The sequence below is a fragment of the Exophiala aquamarina genome (genome assembly GCF_000709125.1).
Source record: "Exophiala aquamarina CBS 119918 chromosome Unknown aczIA-supercont1.4, whole genome shotgun sequence".
NCBI lineage: Eukaryota > Fungi > Ascomycota > Eurotiomycetes > Chaetothyriales > Herpotrichiellaceae > Exophiala > Exophiala aquamarina.
Window position 1 is genome coordinate 2,355,982 of NW_013550584.1, and position 26,641 is coordinate 2,382,622.

Below are 26,641 nucleotides of genomic sequence, written 5' to 3' on the forward strand. Positions count from 1 at the left end.
CCACACACTCCAGATCGCTGGCAACCTGGATGTACTGCGTAAATGCTCGATCTCATCATATATATATGTGCAGGATACGGCTGTGGTAGGAGTTGAATGACGCTGTTTTTAGTCTCCTGAGAAGTAGTGGCCAAGTTGGCATAAGAGGTCTAGTTAGAGAGATGTCGCAGCACAGGTGGCCTCGCCCCGCCTAAAGCCAGGGCCGAGGGCCCAAGTCCCCCCGGGAGCACAGGAAGGGGTGATACACACGGCCCACCAGCGCCACATCGGAACCTTGAAAACGTGCAGTCAACTACTCGGCTACTCGGCTACTCGGCTACTCAGCGGCTAGGCGACTAGGCGACTAGGCGACTAGCTAATACTCCGTACTTCCCAAAGCAGCCGTGCTGTGGTTTCCGACCGAAGGAAGAGAAGATCGCACAGAATTGGAAACCGAGCGTGGGCGGGTGAGGAGAAAGGAAGGCGCTCCGGGGTGCAGGCGCCTTCATTGGACGGGGCAGCAACCAATGAAGGAAGCCACGGCTGGTCGACTTTGGCGATTTGACATGGCTCCTTCCGCGTCTGATCGAACCCGTGAGTTGTCGTTGCTTGATTCTGACGAGATGCTAATCCATTCGGTTCAATTCGCCTCACCGGCGTCAAACATTCAGTCGGCCGCCCCTCCCTCTCTAAGCCTCCAAGCGGCCCCCTACTTGCCCTCTTGTTCCAAGTCGGGCTCAGTTCTGCCACCGAGGAAGGCGTTACTGTCACTGTTGACTGACTACTAGCATATGATACCTTATTAGCTGGCGGCATGCCACTGAGGGAGTTGGGACAAGCCACCACCATCTCCCACCAACACCACTCACCCTGCTTTGTGAATCGCAAATGCACTCCTCAACAACCCCATGTTGAGCAGTCTTGCCCAATTCCTGCCCTCGCTAATTAAAGCACCTGTCTCGTGCCCAGTCGTTCTACTCGATCCTCCGGACTTTGAAAGTGCGTCTTCGTCCTTGTCAGCATTGCCCTTCTCTGGCCTCACATCCTACCTTCGTGTCCTTTCCATCCATCGCCCATCTCGAGAGCCTTTCTTCTCCCTAGTCAAGAGAGATCCACTGAAGTCAAGCACCAGACCCCACAACCGCCCCAAAAGTTGGCGCCGCCGCCGTTGTGGCTCCTCACGGTCTACCTTGCCTCCCCTGTCCCGGCTCCGCCGTTAGTTGGGGATCCTTGCAAAACACACCTCCACCTACGACACTGTACCGCTGCCAACCGACCGCCTGCCTTCTGAGAACATCTTCGAACCTCCTCGTGCTTCTTCGCATTGTCACCTCTTCACCTCCAACGTTGTTGAGGTCGACCTCTTCGAAAGCCACTCTCTTGCTCGCTGGTCTCACACTCGCTGCAATCAGACATTTCAATTGTAAGGCCTAAATTTGGTGGTATTGGCTCTCGCTGACAGCTGGTTCTAGCCATGACTGGTGACCGCTTCATCAGCCCCACCGGCCTGCCTCTCTGATCTTCCACTTAGCCATCAGCATTGTCGCAACACCTGCTGCATCCTGTCGCCTTGTGGTTACACTCACAGGCCCTCGCCCTCCTCCTCGAACTCTTGAGGTGAAATCTAGAGGACGTCTCGGTGTGACACCATGGCTAGGTAGCTGCGTGCAATCATCTGGCAAAGACATCAACCACCCTTTGCGATCACCATGACAGCAACTGCACAGGCCTGGCCCTTCACCTCGGCCTCCTCACCCTCAATCACCAACTCTCAGCGAAAGCCGTTGCGTCTGGAGGACCCTACCTGGAAATCACACCTCAACTTGGTCGACATCGACTTTTACAATGCTTCTATCCTGCAGCTCCTTCCTCCCACAACGGAGGACGACCTAGATGATTGTGTAGCACTTGAGGCCCGGCGTCTCGGCTTGCTGCCTGTGCGGCCTGCCGTAGATGTCGACGGTATCACCTCTCCCACATCTACAGTCACCATTCGCTCCAATTCCATCAATCAGGGTTCCATTCAGTCATATTCTACCCCACCTACTTCCTGTGCATCCAGTGACTATCGTCATACAATCCACCCATCTCCTACGTCGGAGCAAATCCTTACTGACTCGGATTCCCTGTCGACACCCACCGATGTTTCCAAAAAGCCTACTTCACCTTTTCGCAGGGGTTTTCGGAGAATGGCAGGCTTCCGAAAGCGCAGATCCGCAGCCCTCACCTCTTCTTCCACTCTCTCAAGCATTAGCAGCGACACCGGTACTAATGCCAGCGGCGACCTGTCCATCAAGAGTGACTTGAAAAGCCCATTGTCACTCAAATCGAGCAAGAGCTCATGCTCACAACCCATGTCTTGCGCCAAGTCAAGCTATGAACATCAACACTTACCCGACCCAGAAGCTATGAAAAGAAGTTTGGAGTGTAAAGAGATGCTCAATCTGCAAACGGCACAGCTTGACCAGAAGGCTCGGTTTCTTCGATACCAGGCTGCGCTCATCTCTGACCTAAGAGAGCAATGTGACCGAGCCAAAGCGCGTACGCGCACAGACTGGGACAGGCTGATCGCAGAGCGATTTGACAAGGTGAGTCCACGAGATTGTCTCCTTCAGACTATCTAACACAATGCAGAAAGAGAGGGCGGTAGAAGAACTTGAAGCCCGTCAACTCGAGGAAGAATTGAAAATCCAAAAGGAGCACGACATGGAAAAGCGCGCCGTCATGGTACGACTGCGGCACATGGAGGCCTATTGCAGAAACCCCACGCCCCCTCCCACGCCTATTGACGCGGTGTCAGGCAGGCCATCAAGCGACTCTTCATTACCAGAACGCAAGGTCACCGACAAAGACTACCACAGTCTCGCTCAACAATATCGCGAACGTGATGCCATGGACACCCTCCATATGTCCAAGATCAACGTTCTTCGAGGCAAGCAGAAGAAGGCCGTGGAGAATCTCATGAATAAAAAAGAACTTGAAATCAACCAGTTGGAGCTGGAACTGCAAAAAGAACTCGATGCCGTGGAGAAGGAGTTTTCCAACCAACAATCAAGTGTGACATTGATTCTAGGGCAGAAGAGAGCCAGGCTGGAAGCAAGATGGAGAACTCAAGCTCTAATCGAGCGTACGAAGGTGGAAAAAGCGACCGGGCTTCAGTACGCGCCACTGCCAGACATTGTCGTGATTGACGAACTCGAACAAGCAGCTGACCCTCTATGATGTGGATGTCATATTAAATGATCAGGAACTACACCTCATTTCTTATCAGCATCGATCGAAACCAAACCTGGAGCGTTACCCAAGGACTTGATGAAAGTTTCAATTGCGAGGAGATACCCCATATTCGTTTGCGCATATTTATTCTTCCCCTTGTGAATGGCCTGGAAAATATTATCAGCGGCATGTCGGAAAGAAGGGAAAGGCTGTGAGATATGAAGAGAATCATGCTGTCATGTGCCAGACAATTCCAACCTACCCTTAATGGCTTGCCAGTGGCTTATGAGGCATGTGTAACAAAGGCGAATAACAGAAGCTAATGTGATGATGAACAATGACCATATGGTTAGACTTTCACGTCCTCTTACCGACCGACTCGAGCCCGCATATGGAGGCATTGAGGATGACCATTTCATAAACGTAATCTCGGCCCGAGCTCTGCAATTACACATATTCCTCGAAACTCCAGTCTTATGAAAAGTGTCTAAGCCATCTTAACACCACACGGCATTTACGATCCTACCCTTTGCTTTGAACACTCTGAGATCTTCATCTGCGTCCACGCTATCACGTTGTTCAACGGCCTTCCCAGCCCGGCTAAACTTCGCAATGCACATTCTACTCACAAGGCTGAAGTCATTTTGCTCCTCAGCCGTCAGAACGCTGGTATTGGACAAATATTCCATCAGGGAGGCCTGCTGTGGCTGATTGCAGTGACAACTAGGCCGTGTTCTTTGTATTCCGCCAATGCGCCTGGTGGCCGAGCGGTTACCGAATCCGGCGTGGTAAAGGATATTCTCTGAGGTTCGAACAAAGAACCGACAATGAAACATCCTACAGTACATCCAATCTCAGAGCGATGAAATTATGACAACTTCAACATGCGCAGCTCAACCTTCCAGCATGTAGGTTACAGCTCCAGACTCGTGGTCACGCCGCAGGCTGGCAAGGTGATGATCGTTAATGATCAACAATGTCTCCAAAGCCTGAGACGGTGCGAGCACTATTCGCGCCATTCCCTAATTACAGCGGCATCCCCACAATCAATATTTACAGCTACGAAGTGCCTCTGCCCGCCTATTGGCGGATCGCCGAGCTCCTGCACGATGGCATCCCAAAGCAGCAGGTCGTTCAACTCATCGTTTTAGATGGCGGGATTAAAACCCGGCGGTCCGTGGAGGAAGTCATCACCGCAATCACGGACAACCACCGCTTAATGACCGCGCACGCATCGAAGAGAACCACCGAAGCTGCTGTGGGGAACGGTTCCAAGGCGAATAGGTCGAGCAATAGACTCAGCACTCTACTGTTGTCCACGAGTCCGAAAAAGCGATTCAGCATCTACACCCGGCGGGCGTCGCGCCTTGACGTACACCGTGAACTCGAACCTGAACCCGAGCACCTTGGAGATGCAGAGTCTCACCTCGAGGAATTCAAGCCACAGGAGAAGCAGCAGCTCAGCACGACATTGGCGCTTGCACGCCGGAAAGAGTTGCTCAATAGCAACAACATCAGCAATGAGAGATATGAGAAAAGTGTGACCGCGCGTGGGAGGAGGAAGCTCGGCCGCACCGGTGTGGTGGACGACGAAGACGAGAGGAGGCGAACGATCGCTGCCATCGATTATGAAATCAAGAAGACCTTGCAGCGCCACGCGGAGATCGAGACCCAGATCGAGTATGCGAGAAGGCTGACGGTGATGAGATGAAGCAGAAGGGCTAGGCGCTGGGTTGAAAGGAGGAAATTAGGCCGGGTGTTGATTCATTTGGAGGCTGGAGCCAGTTTCATGAATTCCTTTCTCTGGTTGGGTATGGTGAAATCCTTATCGTTTTTCTGGGGGGCGAGCATTAGCGATTTCCGCTCTCAACAAGTATGCTGGGGGTGCATGCGCTCCCTACCCGATCTTTCAACTTTGGCAGGATTTCCGTAAGATGCCGATGGCTGATGGGTAAATCATCGTGTCAGCAGGCCAGGCATTGCATACTGTTAATACGGTGAAGTCAGTCAACCAACACTTTTCTGTGAACGGGCTTCCATTCTTTTTTTCTTATTACTCGGCACTCTTCATTTCAATAAGCTAAAATTTTCTCCTTTGGCATACTTTCTCTTAATGCTTATCCATGAGGTACGGCCATTGAAGCTGGTCATGGCACTGTGGCCATGGTGGAACCGAGCAAGATAGAACCCAGACGCATTGCCACCCATAGACACTGCTTTTGACTGTCATGGTTAATTCAGCTATGATTTCAGGTCATCTTATCAAGGGAGTGCTGAGGTGGGTTCCACTGATGCTCCCAACAGCTCGAGATCAACACCCACCTGCTGCGTGAAGTTTCCATCACGCAAGACCGAAGAGCTCCTAGCCTCCTGCTAGCTAGAAAGAAAGAAATCGTTACTTTGCCGAACCAAAGAGCCTTGTGCTGTTGAACCAAGACAACAACGACTTCTTGTCCAGTCAACAACTGAACAAAGAGCCACGATGGCTAGGCCATTCTTTATGCATGATCCGAAGTCCCCCTCTGGCATGCTCTATTTAGGTAACGTGGTCTTGCCGTCCATGGCAGCCTCGATTTTTCGATCTCCATGACCAACACAGCTTTGATCTCGCAGATAGTAGTATCAGATCCGAACAGTCTCGACTAGAACCCATCATCTGGTTTACAAGTCAACCGCGAAGCTTCATTAATTTTCTGATCTGCCCTAGCCAACTCCAATACTACTACCAAGGGGTCTAAAGTGCCTACACAACAACAGCACCAATAACATAAATAACAGCAATAGCAGCAACGTCAGCACTAATATCAACATCAACAAAATCAACATCAGCACCAGTAACGGCAACCATGCCTTCCTTTTCAAAGATATTTATCGATGACCCCGAACTCGAGCCCGAGATCCTCCACGACAGAAAGTGGCCTCGTCTTCTGATGAAGCCTACCGGAGAGATTCTGTCGGTTGGTATGGCAAAGCGAATCATGCGGTATTTCAACGAGGGGCTTTCTTGTGAAGAAGTCCCTCTCAAATTTCGTGAAGAGTGGAACCGTGAGATATGTCCGGATACAGCAGAGGCAGTTCTCGATATGGACTTCGACACGACTGAGCTCCCTGTCCCCGAAGGAGAACATGTAGTGTTTCCAGAGGAACCCGCCATCGACCATCCAGAATTTGTGCGCGGGACCGTTATCCCATCAGGTATATACTATGAGATTATCAATCTTCGTGACAATACTCCCGCATTTGTTGAGAAGTACCTATCGACTAGATGGGGATTCGAGCTGGAAGAAGATATGATTATTGAGATCTGGAATGAGTGGATCGATGCGCTTCCCACAAACGAGGACGGAGTGCCTGTCGTTCCTGTTGGCGACGTTCGACCGGCTCCTCCTGGACGGCGTCTAGCTGAGCTTGGGACTGAAATCATTGAAGCTCAGGATAGGCGATCATCGTTTTCTGTTCCACCTCCACTATATTCACCTCGCCCCACTTGGGGCAATGTGACTTTCAAGCATCCCCACGAAGTTGGCGATTTTGGAGGACAGCTTGCGCCTTATTATAGCCCTGGCGACACTCCGAATCCTCCGGAATACTCTCCTGGGCTCCCGCCACCGATTTATGGCAATGTCCCAAGCTACCTAGACTTTTCGTCGGGGCTTCCATCACCGGTTTGTGAAAACGTGGAAGCTGTTGGAGAATCTTCCCATATTGATGTATCTATGGCAGATTTCCCTCCAGTGCAAGAGAGCCCTGCGTCTCCCGCCGTTCCTGGGCCCCGTCAGCTGATGGTCTCAGATCGTAAGCCTCCCGGATGGCTTGGTTGTGATGAGACTGTGAGTAGTGTGTTCAACAAGCAAGATATCATCGAGTATCTCAATGATCAGTATCGCCTTGATCCAGCTGACATTCCTTCAGTCATTTATCCTTACGGTCCTCATGAACCGGTTCACCTTGCATCCCGAGCGATCCACGAGACTCCCTCAAGGATTCGTCGTATCATCTCAGAGGCACGTCATAGACGAATGCAAGAAATTGATATTGAGTCAGGCGTTGACTTTGCGAACGCGACGCCTTGGGAAATTATCAACAGCTCGATGGCTGGGACAGTTCGGGGCTTATTTGAGCTGCTGCAGCCAGACGTGACTACCCGAGTCTCGTATTTCGACAATCTTTCGCCTTCCGCCAACGCAATTGGACTAGTAAACCATCTGGGACGTGCCAAAGGTTTGAACGTTATGGGTATTCATGACGAAAGCTCTGATCTGACGGCAGGCATCCTGAAGCTGTTTTACAAGCTTACGGATCCTTCTGTCACTATGACTTTAATGTCATTCAGTACAGCCAACCATCGCTATACCTTTGCTTCATTGTTCGACTTCCTGGCGGAGGTGAATGAGCGAAAAAATCGCATTTCAGACATGTTCGCCGGGTTTGCCAACTATCATCGCGCTCCTAGTTCGACTCTTGATATTGACGTTGACATGGTCGACGGTCTTGTCAATCACCCTCATATTCCTCGTTCAGTACCCAATGTCGCCCCTCAACCTTCTCCTAATCCAGGGACGGACTTTCATCTAACAATACAAGCTCCTGTACGTAGGTCAGATGAGCCTGTTCAATATCTTAACGCAATGTTTTCATCGAGACGCGTGCAATCTGCCAATAGCGAAGCTTCGGATGATCTGCATGCACACAGAATCGCGAGACACACTCGAATTCTGTATCGGCTCCAAGATTGGTTGAGCCAGCTTGCAGAAATCCCTGAGAATTTAACAGAGGCAAATCTTATCGCGGACCGGCTGGTGCAATACGCCGCAGAGATTGATCGGTGTAGAGAGTCATCAGACGCACAACCGCAATTGTGGAGATTGGGCTTTGAGCTCGAGAACTTGCAGAGTGACCTTGAGATCACAACCTTCGCGGACATGATCATGCTTGATCCAGATGGTTTACCTCAGCACGGCGCTTTCTACAGTGAATGGCAAGCTCAGTGGGTGCGGAGTTTTCAGGCAGATATCGAAGAACTCCATGCCGAGTTCTATTGCCTGACGTATGGTGCCCTTCGAGTCAGAACGCTCCCAGCGCAAGACTCTGAGACCCGTGTTATCACTCATAGCGACATCCGCCGGGACTTGTTGCCTCTCATGATGGAATTCGAGTATATGGAACACAGTCCAGAATGGCCCTTCCTGCGCGAGCAATTGTGGAGAGCGGCGAGTGGCCAGGGTGTTGTGCTAGAGGAGCTCCTTGTCGAGCTACGCTACAAGGTACGTAACGCATTACTCACCTTGGACTCCGTACTGATTGTTCCAGAGGAAACTATTACCCCCGAAGAGCGGCACGTTGCCAATCATGAGGGTCTTGAAGAAGATGAGATCTATGAGGGTAGTAATGAGGAGACGGAAGACGACGACGATAGCGATGATGATGGCGCGCGCCGAAGCGTTGCCCCGCGACACTCGGCTTTCACCACCGCCGTCCAGGACCTCCCAGATCCGCCTGAGGACGACAATACGGACCAGCCGCCGGTTCGCGCCATGGACATGGGTGCGCTCCGCAGAATCACATACTCTCTGGCCGTGGACGAGGCTGCAGCGGCACGCCGCTCGAACCGCTGCCGCACTTGGCAATCACCTGACCCTTCCACGGACGCGGACGGTGACAGCGATTTGACCGACGCCAGCGGCAGTGAGACCTCTGACAGCAATAGCGGCGTGCGTACAGCGCACTCCGCCGAATCTGGTGAAGAGCGATTGTATATCCAACCACCGCGACGTCGACCTGACCTTCGAGACTTGGACATGTTTGGGGACGACTCAAGCTGGGAGGAATCGGATGGGGACTCGGATGCACACTCGGACGTTGAGATGTTGGTATAGAATCACCCTCGTCTCAAATGACCGTGAGCAAAATACTGTGCTCAATGGGAATCAGATCCGCGATGCCAAGGTAAGTGGAGTGGACAGGGTAAGTGTATCTGACCCCCGTTTTCTATTTTCATATGCTTGTGGCGTTGCCTTTCAGAGGTTGGTACAATATTCTTTCTTTGCGCCACTGATTTTGCGAGTTATCCGCTGACTAGGTAAGTACTACAACACATTATTTTGGGTTTAGAGAATAGTTCCATTTCCTGCTTTCAATGCGTAAGAGCCCAGCAAATAAGTGAGTATGGCTACGGATGGTTCTGCAGACACCGATATTGCAGAAGCCTGTCTTCATATTCCTCCTAGGTGCATAGTCGCGGTCCAAGCAATTGTCGCAACCGACCTCGAGCACAAGGCTGTGCCTCCTATTTGTCTTGGCCGTGAACCGTCCTTTGGCATGCGGGGGACACTGGCCCAATTATTTAACTACTAACCTATCTACGAACTTAGACTCCGCACGAAGATCGGGAAATGCATGCAGAGTCTAATTAACTAGAGTCTAGCAGTCACGCTATCTCAAGGTATGCTGATTTGTGTGAGTCGACCTCTTTGCTTCTTCTGCCGTCCGTGGCGTTTACCGCCTGTTCTTTCCCTACCTATAGTAGTCATGAGTTGCAGTTCCATACCACTAGTTAGGTAGTTACATAGTAGCCAACCGGTTAACCAGTCGAGAACGCAACACCCACCGCGCCACTTGTTCAACTGCTGAGTATTTAGAATGTAAAGGCTTCGGAAATCCACCCGGAAAACCCATCGTTGTGGGACGCTTCGGAACATGCGTCTCTCTAGAATCGGGCCGAGCACACAGAAGGTTCAGAAGTTACTATGTACTGTACTCGTTGAAATGAAAATCCAGTATTTATCCCTTGAAATACGGAGCACCGTAAGGACAAGGCCGGGCTACGAGGCAAGTGGTTGACTGCTGGTGTTGGAGCCTTGCGCGGCTTTCCAGGATTCAAGATATCCGTGGAGGCGAGGCCACGTTCCATGGCTCAAGTCGCGCCACTGGTGTGTGTCACTGCGTACTACTGAGTAGAGTGTGCATGGATCTTGTGCGGGAAAGAGAACAGAGTACGGATGATCGCGCAGGGGGTTTCAGGACAGAGTGTGAACTAAGAACATCCTTTGACTTCACTGACAGCAATTAAAGGCGTTCTCCGATCCAGCATATGAGAATATGATCCTGGCAAGGGCATCTGTCAGGCCATACGGCTGGACAATGTCCCTTCAGAGGCTACAGGAGAGTGGGACTCGTATAGGATCGTGAACTCGAGTGCGGCCCCGGAAGCACGGACGCCATTGCCAGCATCTCCACATTCAGACTCTGTGTACCTGATGGAAATGTGATACGTGTGGGAAGGTGAAGGAGGGAGATGGTTAGTCGACATGATCTGTTCCCACACTGAAAGTTAGTTTCATCCTGCTCATATGTCCAACAAGGGCGTTGGATAGAGCGAGGGCGTCAAGGAAGGTGAAAAGTAAACAAAAGGTATGCACATAATGTCAGGCATCTGACAGTGGGTGGTTGAATTTATTCACCCTCCTCTGGCCTATTGAGCTAATTTCTTCTCCATACTCTGGCACCAGTTGTTCCAATCTGTGAAGAAACCAGGTGTTATGAAGCATGATTCTTTAGTCAGTTGTTTCAGACGTGTGGAGGCATAAATGTCGATCACGGCTCGAATGCTTCCGGGATGTGACTTGGTCATCGCTTTCACCACAAGAATACTGCCAAGGCTAGCCAGAGTAGAATGCAAATTCGAGGATTGCAGGCCGGCTTCTTCATGAATCTTCACCAACTCCGAGGTCGCATGTTTAAGACCATCGACACCCGCTAGCTCGGGGATGAGTTGCCCTTTGCATCTAGAAGCCAATCCACGGAGGATGTCTCCGGCCCTGGTGGCTACCTGTTTCGCTTGCGTTGTGCGGACCAATCGCAATAGTGGCAAGATCAGATCGATCGCGAGGGCGTTCTGGTATTGTTGTTTCAGATATGATTCGATGAGATCGAGCACTCGGTTCTTGAAGTTGATGATGTTCTCCTTTGCGTCTTTGGCAGAGCGCTGTTTGTTCTTCGATTGCTGCTCTTCACGAGCTCGAAAGACCTCAACCAGTTTTGAGTCTAGCTCCATCATTTCGTCGTCATCCATATCAGAATCAGAGTCCGAGGTTGGATCAGTATCATTTTCGTTCAATTGTCGGGTTCCCAACGCTGAGGCCAGAGCGGCATCAAATGCTGCAAGCTCGTCGTCTTCTTCTTCGGCTTCGTCATCATTCTGTTGCTCATTCTCGCTCTCAGACCCAGTACTGGATTCGTCATCCCCATCTTCTGACGCATCCAAAACCTCTACATCTGACCCTAGTTCGTCCACGTCCGAGCCAATGCTATCTGCATCATCCTCATTCATCTCCGTGTCTCTCTCTTCGAACATTTCTTGTTGACCCTGAGCGTTTTCTTTGGCTTCGAGAACATCGCACAGCGATTGAAGACCCTCACGGCTGACCTGTGGTGCAAATGCCTCGAACATTTGGATAGTGATACGTCTCATAAATTTTGAGGGACGGGACGCAAAGCCGAGCAAGATCTGAATTATCGAAACATCGTCGCTGATCGAGGTTGACACTCGCTTTCTCTTCGCTTTCAGGTCATCATCCAGTGCGATGACTTCTTGTAAGATTTCGACCGCCTCTGCTTCGCCATTGTAGATCTGGAATAGAACCAAGCAGTACAAAAGCACCAGTCCATCCTGAATGGATCCAGTACTTTGTTTATAGCGTGTGGTGTTGATATATGGTCCCTCCGAGACTTTCATCTTTGCCAATTTCTTCCAGCCTTTCCGTACGCTGGCTTTAATTTCTTCTTCAAATTGAACGGCCAGTGAAACCCCATCCTTCTCAAGCTGAGAAACACAAAGCAAGGTTTCTCTCAGTAGTTCAATACCAGGCTTTCCGAGCTTCAGGGTTTGTTCGAAGCCCGATGCAAGGCGGTCTTTGAGCAATTTTCGAGCTTGCTCTGTAAAGAAACTCTGTGGCAGAGCATTGGATGAAGGTGTCTGCGAGGAAACATAACCTCGTTGCACCCAAGCCTTAAGTATCATCCGAGAGACATTGAGCTGAGCGAGCTTCACTTCATCTGTTGCGAGTTGTTGTTCGAGGTGGCGAAGAGATGCGGCCAGGAGTTTTCCTTGCAAAGCAATGACAGTCTTTTGTTGAGTAGAGCGTTCCTTCTCTTCGTCTTCATTTAAAGAGGCGTTGAGCAATTTCTCAAGTGTCAGGAAAATGGCTTCTTGAACGGATGGCTGCTCAACTTCGAGAATATTGAGCATAGTTTTGGATTTGGTGATCTGGTCGAAGTCGCCAAATGAAACAGATTCTAATAGTGACTGGATACAGGTGCCGACAAGCCCGTAATCGGTGGAAACTAGCGCAGATCCTGACAAACGTGTGGGGAAGACCTGAGAAACCCTTTGCGCAAGCTTCTGTAAATATCTGTCTGTAGCTCTGAGCGAATTGACCAAGCAATTTAGAGCACGATGTGAAAAGGTATACTCCAAATATGTTTGCGGCGCTGTTTCGAACACTTTCTTCCAGAGACTAAGACCCCATGCTTTGCGCTCTGTGCTACTGGTGTCTGCGAAGAGACCATCGTCCACCACAGTCAGCCAAAACGTTTCGAAACCAACTCTCTTAACAGGACGATGGCCATTCTGTTCGCTCGTAGGTCTTGCCTGATACAGATCACTTAAGACCACATCCCAAGCGAAATGCAGATTTGCGGACCACGCGGCAGACCCTTGAGCTTCAAAAGCCTCATCAGAGCCGTCTGAGTGAGTGCGAGCGTCCACCAGTATGACAGCAAGCGAATTCATACCCTTGCTCCCCAGAGGGTCTTCGTCGTACCATAAAGACTTGGGCAATTGTGCTTGCGGGAATGCACGAGTAGCTGCGATCCATACGGCAACGCCTTCAGGCGTGCGAATGAGTCTGTACGTGTCGAATGCGGATATTGTGTCTATGACAAATGTCTCGGTGACAAGCTTGGAGTCGTTGGATAGGATGCAGTTGTATAGTGCTCGACCACATGTTTGTCTGAGCCATGGCTTCTTCAGAGCAACTGCACAGATGAGATCCAAGACGCGTTTCCACTGAACAGGCTGCGGGGTCTTGAACAGAATGCCAGATTTGAGGACGGCCTCAGCACCGAAAATTCTTCCAAAATAGTGATCTCGCTCCTCTTGGCCAGAGGTACCACCTTCAGGCATCGTATTGGCTTCGAGGAGATCTACCACGCTCGAAGTCGGCACTGTTGCGGTCGGGAATGCATCTGATGATACGGGAAGCTTGGATAGTAACTCAGTCAGGGCAACAGAAAAGCCGAGTCGAGCGGCCTTGCGGCCACTGCATAGTCCCCGAAAGAGGCGCGTAATAATGGATTTGGTCTGTTCTTCACTTGTTACCCCCGGTTTGAAGATGATTGAGACCAAAGTCATAGCCGCCTTGAGACGCACTGGCTCATTCTCGTCCGCCAATTCCTCATAGACCTTGACGAGTTCGATGTCGACTTCCCTCTTGCGTTTTTTTGACATTGTATTTGTTACGGTGAGGATTCAATGGGCGTGTCTGGCCGATTGAATAGGAGGCAGCTTCGGTCATGAAAAATATTGGATAGATTCTTGGCATGATTTTTTCCCAAAGTCCATCGGTGCCAAGCCTGGACGCGGGGTGCAGACCGCAAGGTTCAGGTAACGGGAAGGAGCGGACTGCTGATTCCTGCAACTGCAACTGCGACTGGTGACACCTAGAATTTTAGGTACGAGTACTTAGGTAGGTGCCGCACTGAGTCCTCACTAACCAGCAAGTGCCAAATCCGGATCGACGAAGCGGGAGGAAAGTTGCAGCGGCAAAGAGCGACTGCTTGAACCTCCACCCACAACCCAGCACCCTCTCTGCCCTCCATTGTCATTTGGCATCCTTCGAAATCTAACTTGCGGAAAAGAACCTCGACCCTAGAATATTGTTCCTGTCCTCAATCGCATCCTGCACGCGCCTGTAATCCCCGTCCTTCGACCACCTCCGGTCACCCCACCATCCAGGTTTCAACCACAATCATGCAAGCCTTACCAGACTCCCGCCAACAGACCTTCGAAGAGATCTATGGTCCTCCTGAGAACTTTCTCGAGATCGAAGTCAGTGCCTCCGCAAGACTCCGTACTCTTTGAGCATCTTGGCTGACAGCATGGCTGCCTACAGGTCAAGAATCCCCAAACGCATGGCTCGTCACCCCGGAACATGTACACCTCATATGAAATCCATACGCGAACAAACATCCCAGCGTTCAAACTGCGCCACTCTGTTGTTAGGCGCCGCTATTCAGATTTCGAGTACTTCCGTGACATATTGGAACGTGAGAGCGCTAGAGTCACCATTCCACCGCTGCCCGGCAAGGTCTTTACCAACAGATTCTCCGACGATGTGATCGAGCACAGAAGGGAGGGCCTCCAAAGGTTCTTGCAGATTGTTGTAGGCCATCCACTGCTGCAGACAGGCAGCAAAGTCCTCGGGGCATTCATACAAGGTAAGGGTGTAACGGGTGTAACTTTTCCAGATATTGAGCGTTTAGAAAAGCTGACAGTCGCTGAAACGCAGATCCCAATTGGGACCGCAATGCGTGGTGAGGTGGGCTAGTGAATGTGAGAAGACTGCGCCCAAACCTCCTTGAAATCGGTTTCCGGCTGTGAGCGAACTATGAGAATGATGAGACAAATACCGACAAGATGATCCATCACGATGCAACGATATTCTGCAGCAATGCTTCTTTTCGGCGCGAGAAACTTGGCAGGTCACCACGGAGTCTGGAGAGCGGCATGTCTCGTTTCGGAGTACAATAAACACGACCATCTGTTTTGCCCTGCCTTGAAATGATCAACCCTTGGATTGCGAAGGAAAATGAGGCGGTCGGCAATGAAGCCGACCAAGCCATCTGAGATGTCGTTCCTCGTACTGGTACGGAAATTCGTATATGCAGCTACTCAATGCGATTCTAAATCGAAACCGAGTACGCATTTATTATTCCCCCCTTCTCGAAACATGCTCCCGGATTTTTGCCTTCTGTGTATTCCGTTCTGCGCGCCTCCCTCTGTCCCTCTGCGTAAGCATGCAAATCCACGTGTACGAGGACCCAGAACCAGACCTATGTCAAGTGCTACACTGCATCTTGAAAAGCCGCAGATCATGATCTTCTTTTCATTTCGTCTGAGACGCTGGGTCTATCAATTTTAGGAGTAGTTTCTGCAGCCATGGCTTCTTTGGACTGATAGATAAGTGATGACTTGGTACATTTACTATCTACTACTATCTACATAATACGTAGTTAATCAGCTTGTATATAGTCACTGGCTGTCATGGGCCATCCTTGGAGCCCCACGATGGCTCTACGAGGAGGAACGCCAGTACGAGGTCAACTCAATAGCACTTGATGCTGGATCTCCCAGCGCCTGAATGGAACCCAACTTGCCTGTCCTTCGCGTGTTGTGCAAAGACAACAAGATCTGCTGTGATTCGGGTTTGGCCAGGTTGTTCGCCCAAGGCCCTGTCACCTTCCCTTTCTCTCCCAACATATCTCAGAAGACTTGATGTCTCCAAAAAGAAATAACTTTTAAATCTTTTCCTGTTGTCTTTCATTGCGTTCCCTTTCCCTTTCCCTTTCGCCTATTTTCCAAATCCCGCGACAACCACAAAGGAAGCCTACCCAAAACGTCAAAAATTTCTCTTTGCTCTCCCTTTCTCCTTCTTTCCGCTCTCTGTGTATACTTGGGGGTATCATAAGTCTGTGAAAGCTAGATCTCTTGCTGAAGCGCAAGAACGCAAAACAAAGCAAAAATAGTATAAACAAAACAAGTAAAAGTGAGGAACGGAAAATTCAGAGGGGGAGAGAGAGAGAGAGAGAGAGAGAGCGACCGTAACATAGAAGTAGAAGGGGAAAGTGTTAGTCCCTCTTAAAATGGTGTGTGCCTGTTGATTTTCGCCAGCAGGTCAAATCGAAAATTCCCAAAAGAATGCAAATGCCTTGCGGCTGCCCATTTGTACCCTCGGTCTTGCTACCACCCTTTTTCCGTTCCCGCAAAAACACGCTCAGTGAAATCCAGTTTGCAAAAAAGCGAAAAATACCAATACGCATGTGAAATGAGAGTTGTTTCTTGGACTTTCAAGGTTGCTCGCCCGTTTTGTATCGTGCAGATACCGATGTCTTGAGCTTGGGGCACGAAGCTTGTCGAGCTTCGCTTCTCAGTTTCAGTCAAAGCCCGATATCGTCCCATTCATGAAGTGGGGGTAGCCTGTTATCTTCCCAATCCATATGGTCATCCACATCCAGAGTGAAGCTCGGGAGAGTAACACCAGGAAGCTGATCCTTGTCCTTGTCCTTTTCCTTATCAGACTTGTGGCTGCATGGTTCGGTATCATGATCAGTGTTGTGTATCAACATGGTCACGGTAGCCGCTGTTGATCTGTTATTTCCGTTGACGAGTCGCGAAGGAGTATCTGTGCTCGTAGGCGTCAAGGCAGCTGTGCTGGGTTGTGATTTCGAGGTTGCCGACTGTTGTGGAGGGACTTCACCATCTTCGTAACTTGTTGACGAAGTTGTCGATGCGGGAGCACCGGTTTTCTCTGCTTTCCTCATTTCGGATCTCAGAGGAGCAGACTCGGCGTGTTTGTAACCATCAGGAAACCTGTTCCTGATACGATCTCGCAGGTCGGTAGCTCGGCGATGTTGTAGCTCCAGCTGAACGTCGTCATGGATGGCAGTCCACTGAAATCCATGCTTTGCCACACCTTTGATAAGATTCTCATCTTCCAATGCAGTCCAAGCTCGTCTCTTTCGACGTTGCTTTAGAGGCTGCGAATGATCGGTGGGTGACTTGGGTGCCGCCTCATCAGCGGGGGTGGAACTATTTGGAGGGGACGTAAATTGAGCCGTGTTGGTCAAATCATCGTTCGACGGTGTCCTGCTCGGCGGTGGGTCTGACTTGGGAAAGGAGTCATTGTTGGCACAAACCCTGTAACGATCCTTGAGATCGACTGAACTCCGTTCACAGAAACTGAAAGAGGAGTCATCTAAAATCTGCTTCCATTTGCCGATGCCATATTTTTTGACACCAGCCAGTAAATCCCTGGTCTCCTCTTCGGACCACTTTCTTCGGGCCCTTCTTGGTTTGTTGTCCCGGTATGAGGTAGTGTGCTGCAGATCCAAAACAGCAAAGCCGGCTTCTTGGGGAGGGGTGGTGGTTAAAGTACCAGAATTTTTGAAGAGAAGTACCTCTTGACTTGACGGTGCAGGTGCTGAGGACGATTGAGGCGGGGAAGTGCTGGGATCGGATTGTGTCAGCATGTCTTTGACATGCATCTTGGAAGTAGTAGCAGTGCGAACAACACCAGGGCGGGAAGCGACATCAATGGAAGGGAGAAGTGCGGCGGATGGTGGAGGCTCGTGGAGGCCAGTGACCATGGCCGGCAGGAGAGGAGCCGGCCTTGGTTGTCTCTCATCCTTCTGGGCCGGTCGGGGTAATCGTCTGATGAAATCCAAGGAGACATGGTCGGCGTCAGTATCCAACCTCAGGCGCTTCTGAGCGGCCGTGTGAGCGGCCGTGTGAGCATATTCCAGAGAGGTTGGAGCCTGAATTGGGGATTTTTCAACGACTGAAAGACTTATGAAAGATGGTAACTGGGTGGGCAGGATTTCCTGGCCATCGTTGGCTTCGAGGAGTTCGCTGATGGCCAAGTGTGGTTTCTTTGCCTCCCGAGCAAGTAATACATCGTTGGGAGTGATCTTGGGAGCCCGTCTCTTCTCACGATTGTCTTCTCGGTGGTGGGAGTTGTTCAGGAGGTTGCTGGTCAGCGGTTCCAGAGGGAGTGGTACATTGGCAGGACGGGTTGGTGCAGGATCTCGGAGCGGGGCGATCTGGAAATCAGTGAGGGCTGGCAGGTCGGGAATCTGGAACTGGAAGGTATCAAGGAGGCCAGGTAATGGCTGGGTGATGCCGTTCATGGTTGGCGAGGGTCATTGCAAAGCGAACTTGAACAGGACAGAAGCCAGGCTTTGGGGCATTGATATTGGAAGTAACGGGGGCGGGCCGTGGCCTAGAGCGACGAAGGACGAGGAAAGAGGGTAGAGCAACGAGCGAAGACGGAGTGTGAATCGGAATATGCCACGAGTCGTAGCAGACCAGTGGCGAGTCTAAGAGAAGGTGGTGCAGAGGTGGTGATTGCCACGTACGGAGGGTGTGTCTGGCTGATGCAGATGCATGGGGGTAGGGGACCGCAAGTTGATGTTCTGGGTCTAGAAGAATGGATTCGTGTCGTGCTTACCACTAAGTAGTTCCTGGTAGTTGAGAATAATCCGGCGTGACGGCAGATGTTTAGTAGCAGTGAAGGTACGTACTCCGTAAGAAGAGTGTATATGTGCCCAGCGACCGGTGACCACTGACAAGGGACCCGACTGGAGATGGAGATAGCCATGGGATGCCATGGGATGCCATAGGATGGGAAACACGAGAAGAGCTGGGCTTGGCAGGACACATTCCGGAAGTGTACATAATGCTAACCGGCACCATTTCGATGAGAGTTCGTCGGGGAAGCATCCAAGTGTCCAGCTTCATCCACTATCCTCCACTATCATCAGTTGATGCTCGGCTTGACTTTGTGCCTTCAAACAAGTGCGTTGATCCGCATCAATCTCAAGGTTCGCTTTACGTCAACCAGAAAGCCAGCACGCCGGAACGCCGTCTCTCGGTCCCGTTGACGGAATGCAAACCGACGAGCGAACACATGCACCATGCAATCTCAGCCAAAAATCCTCGCCTATTATTGCGCATTGCTTTATCGATAGCAGAGATGCATGGAGACTTTGGGCTGTTTGAGCCTCGTGGTGGCGTGCGGCAGATTGCTCAGGTACCACACCCACTCCCAAAAGTACGGAGTAAGGCCTGACACTACGAGGCACGGTACGAGGTACGTACAGTAGTACTGAACCAAGGTATCGTATCGAGTACTCCGTACATACCTGGTACTTAGGGCTAGGGACTTTTTTACGTCGATGGATACTACCTAGACACAGAATCTCTAGCAAAATCAAGACTCAGGTCTCCAGACAGTATTTGGATGCACTGGCATGCACTGTTCCGGAACGGCGACTCTCTCCCACACACCGTAGTACTAATGCTAACTCCAATGCAGCTGAACCGACCCAAGCACCTGGGAGTTGGTACCCGCGGTCCGGGGAGATGTACCCTAACTTTAAGTACATTACCTAGTCCGGGGCAAATAATACCTAGGTTCTCCGTACTCCGTAATGCGTCCGAGTAGCTACTAGCTAGGTGCTCCTGATTCCGAACTCATTCTGCTGGATGCCGATGGTCTCTGAGCAAATTACTAGGTTGGACAGACTGCTCCAGAGCAAGGACTAAGTAACCTAGTTCGTTGTGCACAATGCCCAACCTCCATCCTGGCAGTTCAAGCCATTTCATGCACGCTGGCGAGCTCTGCCACTCAGCAGTCCAAGCAAAAGCCTGCTTACGCAGCTACTCGTATGGACTACTCCGTCCTCAAGCTTGTCTTTGCGGGCTTGTGCCCCCCCCTTGGGCTCAGGGTAGTCGTACGCGCCTCTGCTGCCTTGCAAGCCAGTCACCCCAATCACATCATCAGGGACACGTGATGCCGGACAATTCAATCAAGGACCGGGGGCTGGCTCCATACGGTACATGGAGATGGAAAGAACCAAGACTGTGGCAGAGTATGCTTCGGACTGATGGGCGCGTCATTCGTGATATGACCAGGAATAGAATGGATGATTACGGAGTATGCCAGCAGTATAGCCTGACTTCGCCCACTATTCGATAGATATGCAGCGCCCAACACCCACCCAGGCCCTAATGGTGCCAGTAGTGACCAAACCCAAGGGCCCGAAGCCGAGGGATCACCAGGCGGGAATGTGATCAGGGGTAGAGGTGTGAATGCTCATCCCCGCAAAGTGTGGATGCTTGGTTGGTCCTGGCGCCCGGATTGGCTCCGTCAGCTGAACGCCAGTGTTTCATCTTTCTGCCAGGATAGTAACCCGCGAAGAGGATTGAACAGCAAGCGAACATCTAACTGTGAACAGACCGGAAATCCCGTTTGGAACACAATACTAGGCTTGAGGATCAGTCAGATTGTCAAGACCAGGGAATAAGGATGATCGTGTTAAATTGAGCAAACATGGTGGACAGACGATATCTGTTTCATGAGTGGAAGCTGGATGTTTGGGCGTGGAGCAAGAACCCCTCGGACCACAATTCTAGGCTTAGCTGGCTTCGGGAGGCTCCAGAACATACCACAGAACGAACAGGTCTGAGGCTGTGAGCCTCGGGACTCAGGGGACCAAGGGGACCGAGTGGACTATGGTCTGGTCTACTACTGTAGTCTGTGGCCGGAGAATATCCCGCTATCCGCTCCCAGTTAGGCGTTGTAGCTCATCCGAGACGAGAAAGAAGAAAGTCCAAGGAATCAAGGATACCTCAGTAGGCTTGCATACCCAGATACACGAATACCCTCGACTTCTTCTACGGACCTCCTGGACAGAGCACGACTAGTGGCACGTTGTGACCTGGGGAGCGGGAGATCTTCTGCCTTGAGACTTGAGGCATGAGGGTTCCCTGCGGGACGGATGAGGAATATTGCTTGGCAGGTACGAAGAATTGGAGGAGTAGAAGCACGAGCAAGAGAATGCCACGGCATAGACAGGCAAGAGTACTTACGAGTACTGCTCGTAGGTGATAATGGCCCTGGAAAATCCGTGACTCGTAACTAGTGGTGCTCTCGTGGTAGCCTAGGAGTTACTCGTAGGCTGTCTGGCCCAGGGCATGAAGGACAGTCGGTTAGTAGCAACTAGACAGTAGTTGAAGACCCGGGGGCACCTAATAGTCTACTAACTCAACTTAGTGTCCCAGATTATGCTTGCATGCACTCACTAACCAGCTTCTAGGTACGTAATGAAGGTGGTTAGTTAAACTGCTGCCGGTGCTGGGACGAACTAAAACTGTTCACCAAGGCAAGCCCGGTAACCTGCAAGGGAGCTACGGCCAAAGACCAACGACCACTATACTACCTATGCCTGTCCACCTACCGCACCGCAAAACTGCACTGCTCTCACCACTTGCACCAAGTTCCAGTTCCAACTTACCTCCCTGGCCCCTAATCACATTATTCCCACCTCCATCCACTGCATCATCCTCTCCTTCAACTTCCTCACCTCCTCCTACCTCCGTTTCTTCCACCTGCTTTCGCTTTATTTCCTCCTCCATCTAATATCTTATTCAGCCCTGGAGTGCTGCTTTCGATTCCTTCCTTGACCACAGCTTGTCTTATTATTACCCGGCCACACATCGCCCGGTCCCATCCAACCACCTCCCCCGTATCCCATAAAGTAATATTTTACTCTTCCTGCGATTGTCCATCCTTTGATTCAGTGCCATCCTGTCTCTCGCTGGCCGTATCCCTGCCGATCCGACAACAATCGTGGCCTGAAAGAAGAGTGTTTCCGGTTTACATTCTGCAAGAAAAAGTTGGATGGACTTGGCCAATTCGAGTTGGGCAATTCTTGACTTGATCTGCTGTAATTTCGGACACACCACCAAGGCCGCTCACTACAAGTAGTGGACTTGAATTTGTTCCTATTCAGCACCCTCCCCAACCATACCGGTACACTCCAGGACACTCCGCTGTGGCCCAACATGACAATGGCTTCCACCACCAGATCGGACGGCCAGCTGAACCTCAATCTCTCTGGCTTGCCCCCTCTTACCGATCCTTCCTCAGTCCCAACCTCAAAATCCCCTTTCGGTGGTCCAAAGACTTCGGCAGGCCTCGCAGGTTTGTCTAGTGCAAGAGTCGGAGCCGGTTCTCCTCTTCATGAACAAGCCTCGCGACTGTTTCCGAAGCGAACTCGTGAACTGCAGTCTCAGAACTCTCTCTCTCCAAATATCTGGGGTCCACCCACAAGCGGAACTTCAACTCCTCTGTTTGAAATTCCCGAGTCTCCCTCTCAGGACGGGTTCCCGGATCTAGTCCCCTTGACAGAGACCGGTATCAATAGCCCCGCCAGGCGAGGAAGAGCCGGTACCTTGCCCTCAAGGATTTCGCCTGTAGGTACGATCAACGGCGTCAATGTGGTCACCTCCAAGACATCCCGTCCAACTCCTTCCACAAGCCCCTTCCGCCCTGGTTCCACCTCCGCTGCTGAGACCGCTTTCTATTCCACCACTTCAGGCTCAAGCATCAACACTCCTTCAAATGCTACTCTCTTATCACGCCTGCGTGCCGGAAGCATGCCGCAACGCTCCAGTCTCTTGGGCTCATCTGGTCCATTTGCTCAAACACCATTTGGTTCAAGTTGGGGCACACGAGCTCGCGCTGCGACCTTGACCAGTATAAGTTCAGCTGATGATCCCACCTCTCCCCAACAATCGTCCTTTTCTAAGGATGGTATGTCGGATTCAGGCGTCCGTACCCTTGACTATCTTGGTCTCGCTGAACCTCCTCAACAATCTAGATCTGATCTGGCACATGCTCGGGATGCCGGCTTGTCTGATGTCTTGACAAACTTAGGACTGAGGAATGCTAGCAGATTCAGGTCCTTTTCTGTCAATACTCAGCCCAAGTTTGGCTCCGAAACTCAAGATAATTCAGCGTATTCTTCCTTCCAAAGCGGTACTATGACCCCTTCAGCGGCTGCCGCACTCGAAGCAGAGTACGAGATGGTGCAGGAAAAAGTCCGCCTCCACAACCAGGCTGTTCAGGCTTTTGCCGTCAATGCGAGTGCTGCACGGCCACGAGCCCGCACTGCTGGACTCGTCGAGACTCCCCAACGCACGACTCTGCGTAACCTGGTTCAACCGTCCTCTGATGCCACTAACTTGGTAATGGAGCTGCAAGCTGCAAATGGTCTCAGCGAACAAGCACTCGCCGATGCCTTGCACAATCTGAACATGACCGAAGGCGGCCAAGTCGGATTTGAAGGGCATGATGAATCCGATATACAGGTATCTCGCTCGTTGTGGATTGGATCTATCCCCAACTCTACGACAATGTCATCTCTGGATGCTATTTTCAGTAGATATGGAACCATTGAGTCTACAAGAGTCCTCACCCATAAGAATTGTGGCTTTGTCAACTTTGAGACCACCGAACATGCCGTTCGTGCACGCCAGATTCTGAATGGCAAGGAGATCTTCCCTGGTGCGGGTCCAGTAAGAATTGGATTTGCAAAGGCTCCAACAGCTTCCGCCTCACTCACGCCAGTTCCAAATGGAACCCCTCCCCCGGTTGCTGCCAACGCGAACAAGGATGATGTTTTTGCTTCACAATCTGCCGCTGTTGAAGGAAGTCCCAGTGACTCATTCTCCGGTGTTCAAAATAGAAACATCCCTGCAGGCGACCGTCTTGCAGAGTTAAAACCTGAAATACTGCAAATTGTCCTTGATTTTGGTGGACAACAGTCTGACCTGCCTATTGTATCGGCAAACATAGAAAGCGCCATCAGGTACACCCAGCTTTCGAAGGAAATCCCTTCGATCCCGGAATCAAGTACGGCAAGAATGTTCGATGCCCCTAGGCTGCGAGATATTCGAAAGCGCATTGACAATGGTGCTTGTGGATTGCAAGAGATTGAGCAAATTGCCATTGACATGTTACCTGAGATCGCAGAATTGTCCTCTGACTACTTGGGCAACACTGTGGTTCAGAAACTGTTCGAATATTGTTCAGAACAAACAAAGGAACAGATGTTGACTTGTATTGCACCTCACCTGGCCGAAATCGGTGTGCACAAGAACGGTACTTGGGCTGCACAAAAAATCATAGAAGTCTGCAAGACTGAGTCCCAGACGGGGATGATCGTCACTCATTTGCGACCCTATACAGTTCCACTGTTCCTCGATCAGTACGGGAACTATGTCCTTCAGTGCTGTCTGCGATTCGGGCCTCCTTACAACGATTACATCTTCGAGACGATGTTATCACAGCTCTGGGAAATCGCTCAGGGAAGGTTCGGCGCGAGAGCTATGCGAGCATGCCTTGAAGCTCATCATGCGACAAAGAACCAGCAACGTATGATGGCAGCAGCCATCGCCCTCAACAGTGTTCAGTTGGCTCAAAATGCCAACGGAGCCTTGTTGCTTACCTGGCTACTTGACACTTGCACTTTCCCTCGTCGACGGTCTGTCCTCGCACCTAGACTTGTACCTCACCTTGTCCAGCTCTGCACTCACAAGGTGGCGTACCTTACCGTATTGAAAGTCATCAACCAACGCAACGAACCGGAAGCACGAGACCTGGTGTTGAAAGCACTGTTCTTCAGTGCTGACGATGCCGTCCTCGAACAAATTCTCTCTGACCAAGCCTCTGGCGTTACGTTGATCTTCAAGATCCTTACCACGCCGTTCTTGGATGATGCAATGAGACCGGACGTGGTCCAAAATATATCTCGAGTATTGACTAAGATCAAGGCGCAGCCGAATCAAGGCTATAAGAGGATCATGGACGAGGTTGGTCTTTCATCACGTCCAAATCAGCCTGCAACACAACAATATAATTCCCATGCTCATCCGACAATCAACAGTCAAGTCCGACCCATGCCACAATCTCAGCAGCCTACTCCAAATGGTGTCCAAGGACAATCGTATCAGCGTCAATTCGGCGCAGGTTACGTGCCTAATGTCAATGCATCTCCGTTTGAGAATGGCATGAGCCCAGTTCGAACTGGATCCGCTGATTCCTTTGGGTTTGCTACCTATGGTATGAATGGTTACCAGGGTCAACATGCATACTCTCAGCTTCCATATCAACAGATGCAACCAGGAACGCAATATCAAAACTTTCCAGGTCCTCCTCAACGGTCGAGCAGTGCATACATGTCAAACGGGTTTGGTGAATATAGTACACCATCTTCAGCAGTAGATCCATTCAGGGGATTACAAAACACCTCTTCCTCACCCATGTCATACTCGGCCCAAATGAGTCCGGTTGTTGGCTCAGCAGCGGCCTTTCCTCAGAACAACTTCGCCCAGCAAAATATGCCCAATAACATGTACAACTACCCTCAACACCAGTTCTACTTTTCTCCACCTATGCAAACTGTCCACTCTGGTGGTCGCGGCGGTCGCAGGGTAAGTCTTACACACTGGGATGAAATTGTTCGCACTTACTGACCGGCTTCATAGAGATGAATCAAATTTTAGGTGTTGTTCACCTTGACCACTCGCTTGACTTCAATAGAGGGCTCGACCTTCACCCTGGTTAAGTGGGGATTATGATAGTACTGGTTTTTCTGGGGCGCCGCGGTAGAATGTTTCGATGAGATGATTCAAGCATTGACCGGATATATTTGCAATTTTTGTCCTATAAAATTCATTTCAACCCACGACGATGCAATTTGATGGCTGTCAGGCAAATTGCCCTTTGGAGCAATACCGAACTCGGAGGTGGGGAACCAACTCACAAGTCTTATATATTTCGCATCGCCACCCTTTTGTCAAACAGCCTTGATGGTGACCTAGACTGGCATTAAAAATCGAAAATCTTTCAATTCCTCCCCTTTACTCTTGAAATCCTCAGCATGTGGACTGAGGTATCAAAGGCGTTACAGACGATGTTTCTGAGGGAACTGGGGTTTGCTCGCATCCACCATCAATGAGCAAAGGAAAGAAATGTATTCTGCATGGCAAAGCTTCACGTTGTACTTTTGACGATCCTTTTTCCATTCAACCCAATTCCGGGTCATTGATACGATCAATGAGAACGAATTTCCTTTGCTCCGCTCCCTCTCGTTGCCAGAGGATTGATTTTCTTACCGCTGTCCAATCCATTCGTGTATCCTGATCGCTTTCCAATCTCAGCGGTAGTTACATTGATCCAGTTCTTCCCAGGTAGGATCACGCTGCGATTAGCAGGCGGTTGTGCGATCAGTGTGTCCGCCAGAGAGGACAGAAAGAGCCGTCCAATCATGACACGAAAATGTCTTGCATCAAAGCAGACGTGATGATCGCTGTATCTATCATGGATGGATGTGGTGCTGCTGTTGTGGGCGCCCACCCCATGTAATGCACCTGACTGTCGAACTATTACATCGGCGAACACTTCAACATATCGATACCCGGTAATTAGCGTGTCCTTAAAGAGGGGCCTCCAGCTAATAGTTGGTAACTACAGTAATCTAGACTTCGTCATCCTCCTGGCAAAGGCCCAGTGAGCTATTCAGTCAGTCCACAGCAACCCAATCCCGAGCGTGACGTTCAACCCATTACCACATACATGCCTACATTGACCTCAAAGAAAATACCGCTTTCGCCCGCCCAAGCCAATACAACACACGCCCTGTTGCCATTGGTCACCCTTGACTCCCGTACGACTATTGCTGGTGTAGCCCCTGCGCAGCTAAGGAGCGGGCTTGGCTGGCTGCGGTGCGGGTCGAATCTTCAACGGATCGTATGGCGCAGAGG

At 50.8% G+C, this 26,641-nt stretch overlaps 7 protein-coding genes across 7 annotated transcripts; 5 read left to right on the forward strand and 2 right to left on the reverse strand.

The window, feature by feature from the left end:
• Window positions 1-2,333: 2,333 nt before the first annotated feature.
• Window positions 2,334-3,201, forward strand: A1O9_05948 (uncharacterized protein; the record flags this gene model as incomplete). Its single annotated transcript, XM_013405161.1, has 2 exons — window positions 2,334-2,567; window positions 2,614-3,201. 2 exons carry the CDS (start codon window positions 2,334-2,336, stop codon window positions 3,199-3,201), a joined length of 822 nt encoding a protein of 273 aa, XP_013260615.1.
• Window positions 3,202-4,171: 970 nt separating this feature from the next.
• Window positions 4,172-4,906, forward strand: A1O9_05949 (uncharacterized protein; the record flags this gene model as incomplete). Its single annotated transcript, XM_013405162.1, has 3 exons — window positions 4,172-4,517; window positions 4,608-4,689; window positions 4,756-4,906. 3 exons carry the CDS (start codon window positions 4,172-4,174, stop codon window positions 4,904-4,906), a joined length of 579 nt encoding a protein of 192 aa, XP_013260616.1.
• A 1,135-nt stretch (window positions 4,907-6,041) lies between these two features.
• Window positions 6,042-9,071, forward strand: A1O9_05950 (uncharacterized protein; the record flags this gene model as incomplete). The annotated part of the gene is made up of 2 exons (XM_013405163.1): window positions 6,042-8,459; window positions 8,508-9,071. 2 exons carry the CDS (start codon window positions 6,042-6,044, stop codon window positions 9,069-9,071), a joined length of 2,982 nt encoding a protein of 993 aa, XP_013260617.1.
• A 1,595-nt stretch (window positions 9,072-10,666) lies between these two features.
• A1O9_05951 (uncharacterized protein) lies at window positions 10,667-13,702 on the reverse strand (the record flags this gene model as incomplete). Its single annotated transcript, XM_013405164.1, has 1 exon — window positions 10,667-13,702. One exon carries the CDS (start codon window positions 13,700-13,702, stop codon window positions 10,667-10,669), a length of 3,036 nt encoding a protein of 1,011 aa, XP_013260618.1.
• A 522-nt stretch (window positions 13,703-14,224) lies between these two features.
• Window positions 14,225-14,801, forward strand: A1O9_05952 (sorting nexin-3; the record flags this gene model as incomplete). The annotated part of the gene is made up of 2 exons (XM_013405165.1): window positions 14,225-14,302; window positions 14,367-14,801. 2 exons carry the CDS (start codon window positions 14,225-14,227, stop codon window positions 14,799-14,801), a joined length of 513 nt encoding a protein of 170 aa, XP_013260619.1.
• Window positions 14,802-16,410: 1,609 nt separating this feature from the next.
• Window positions 16,411-18,159, reverse strand: A1O9_05953 (uncharacterized protein; the record flags this gene model as incomplete). Its single annotated transcript, XM_013405166.1, has 1 exon — window positions 16,411-18,159. The coding sequence occupies one exon, from the start codon at window positions 18,157-18,159 to the stop codon at window positions 16,411-16,413; it is 1,749 nt and encodes a 582-aa protein (XP_013260620.1).
• Window positions 18,160-21,877: 3,718 nt separating this feature from the next.
• A1O9_05954 (uncharacterized protein) lies at window positions 21,878-25,351 on the forward strand (the record flags this gene model as incomplete). Its single annotated transcript, XM_013405167.1, has 1 exon — window positions 21,878-25,351. The coding sequence occupies one exon, from the start codon at window positions 21,878-21,880 to the stop codon at window positions 25,349-25,351; it is 3,474 nt and encodes a 1,157-aa protein (XP_013260621.1).
• Window positions 25,352-26,641: the final 1,290 nt, after the last annotated feature.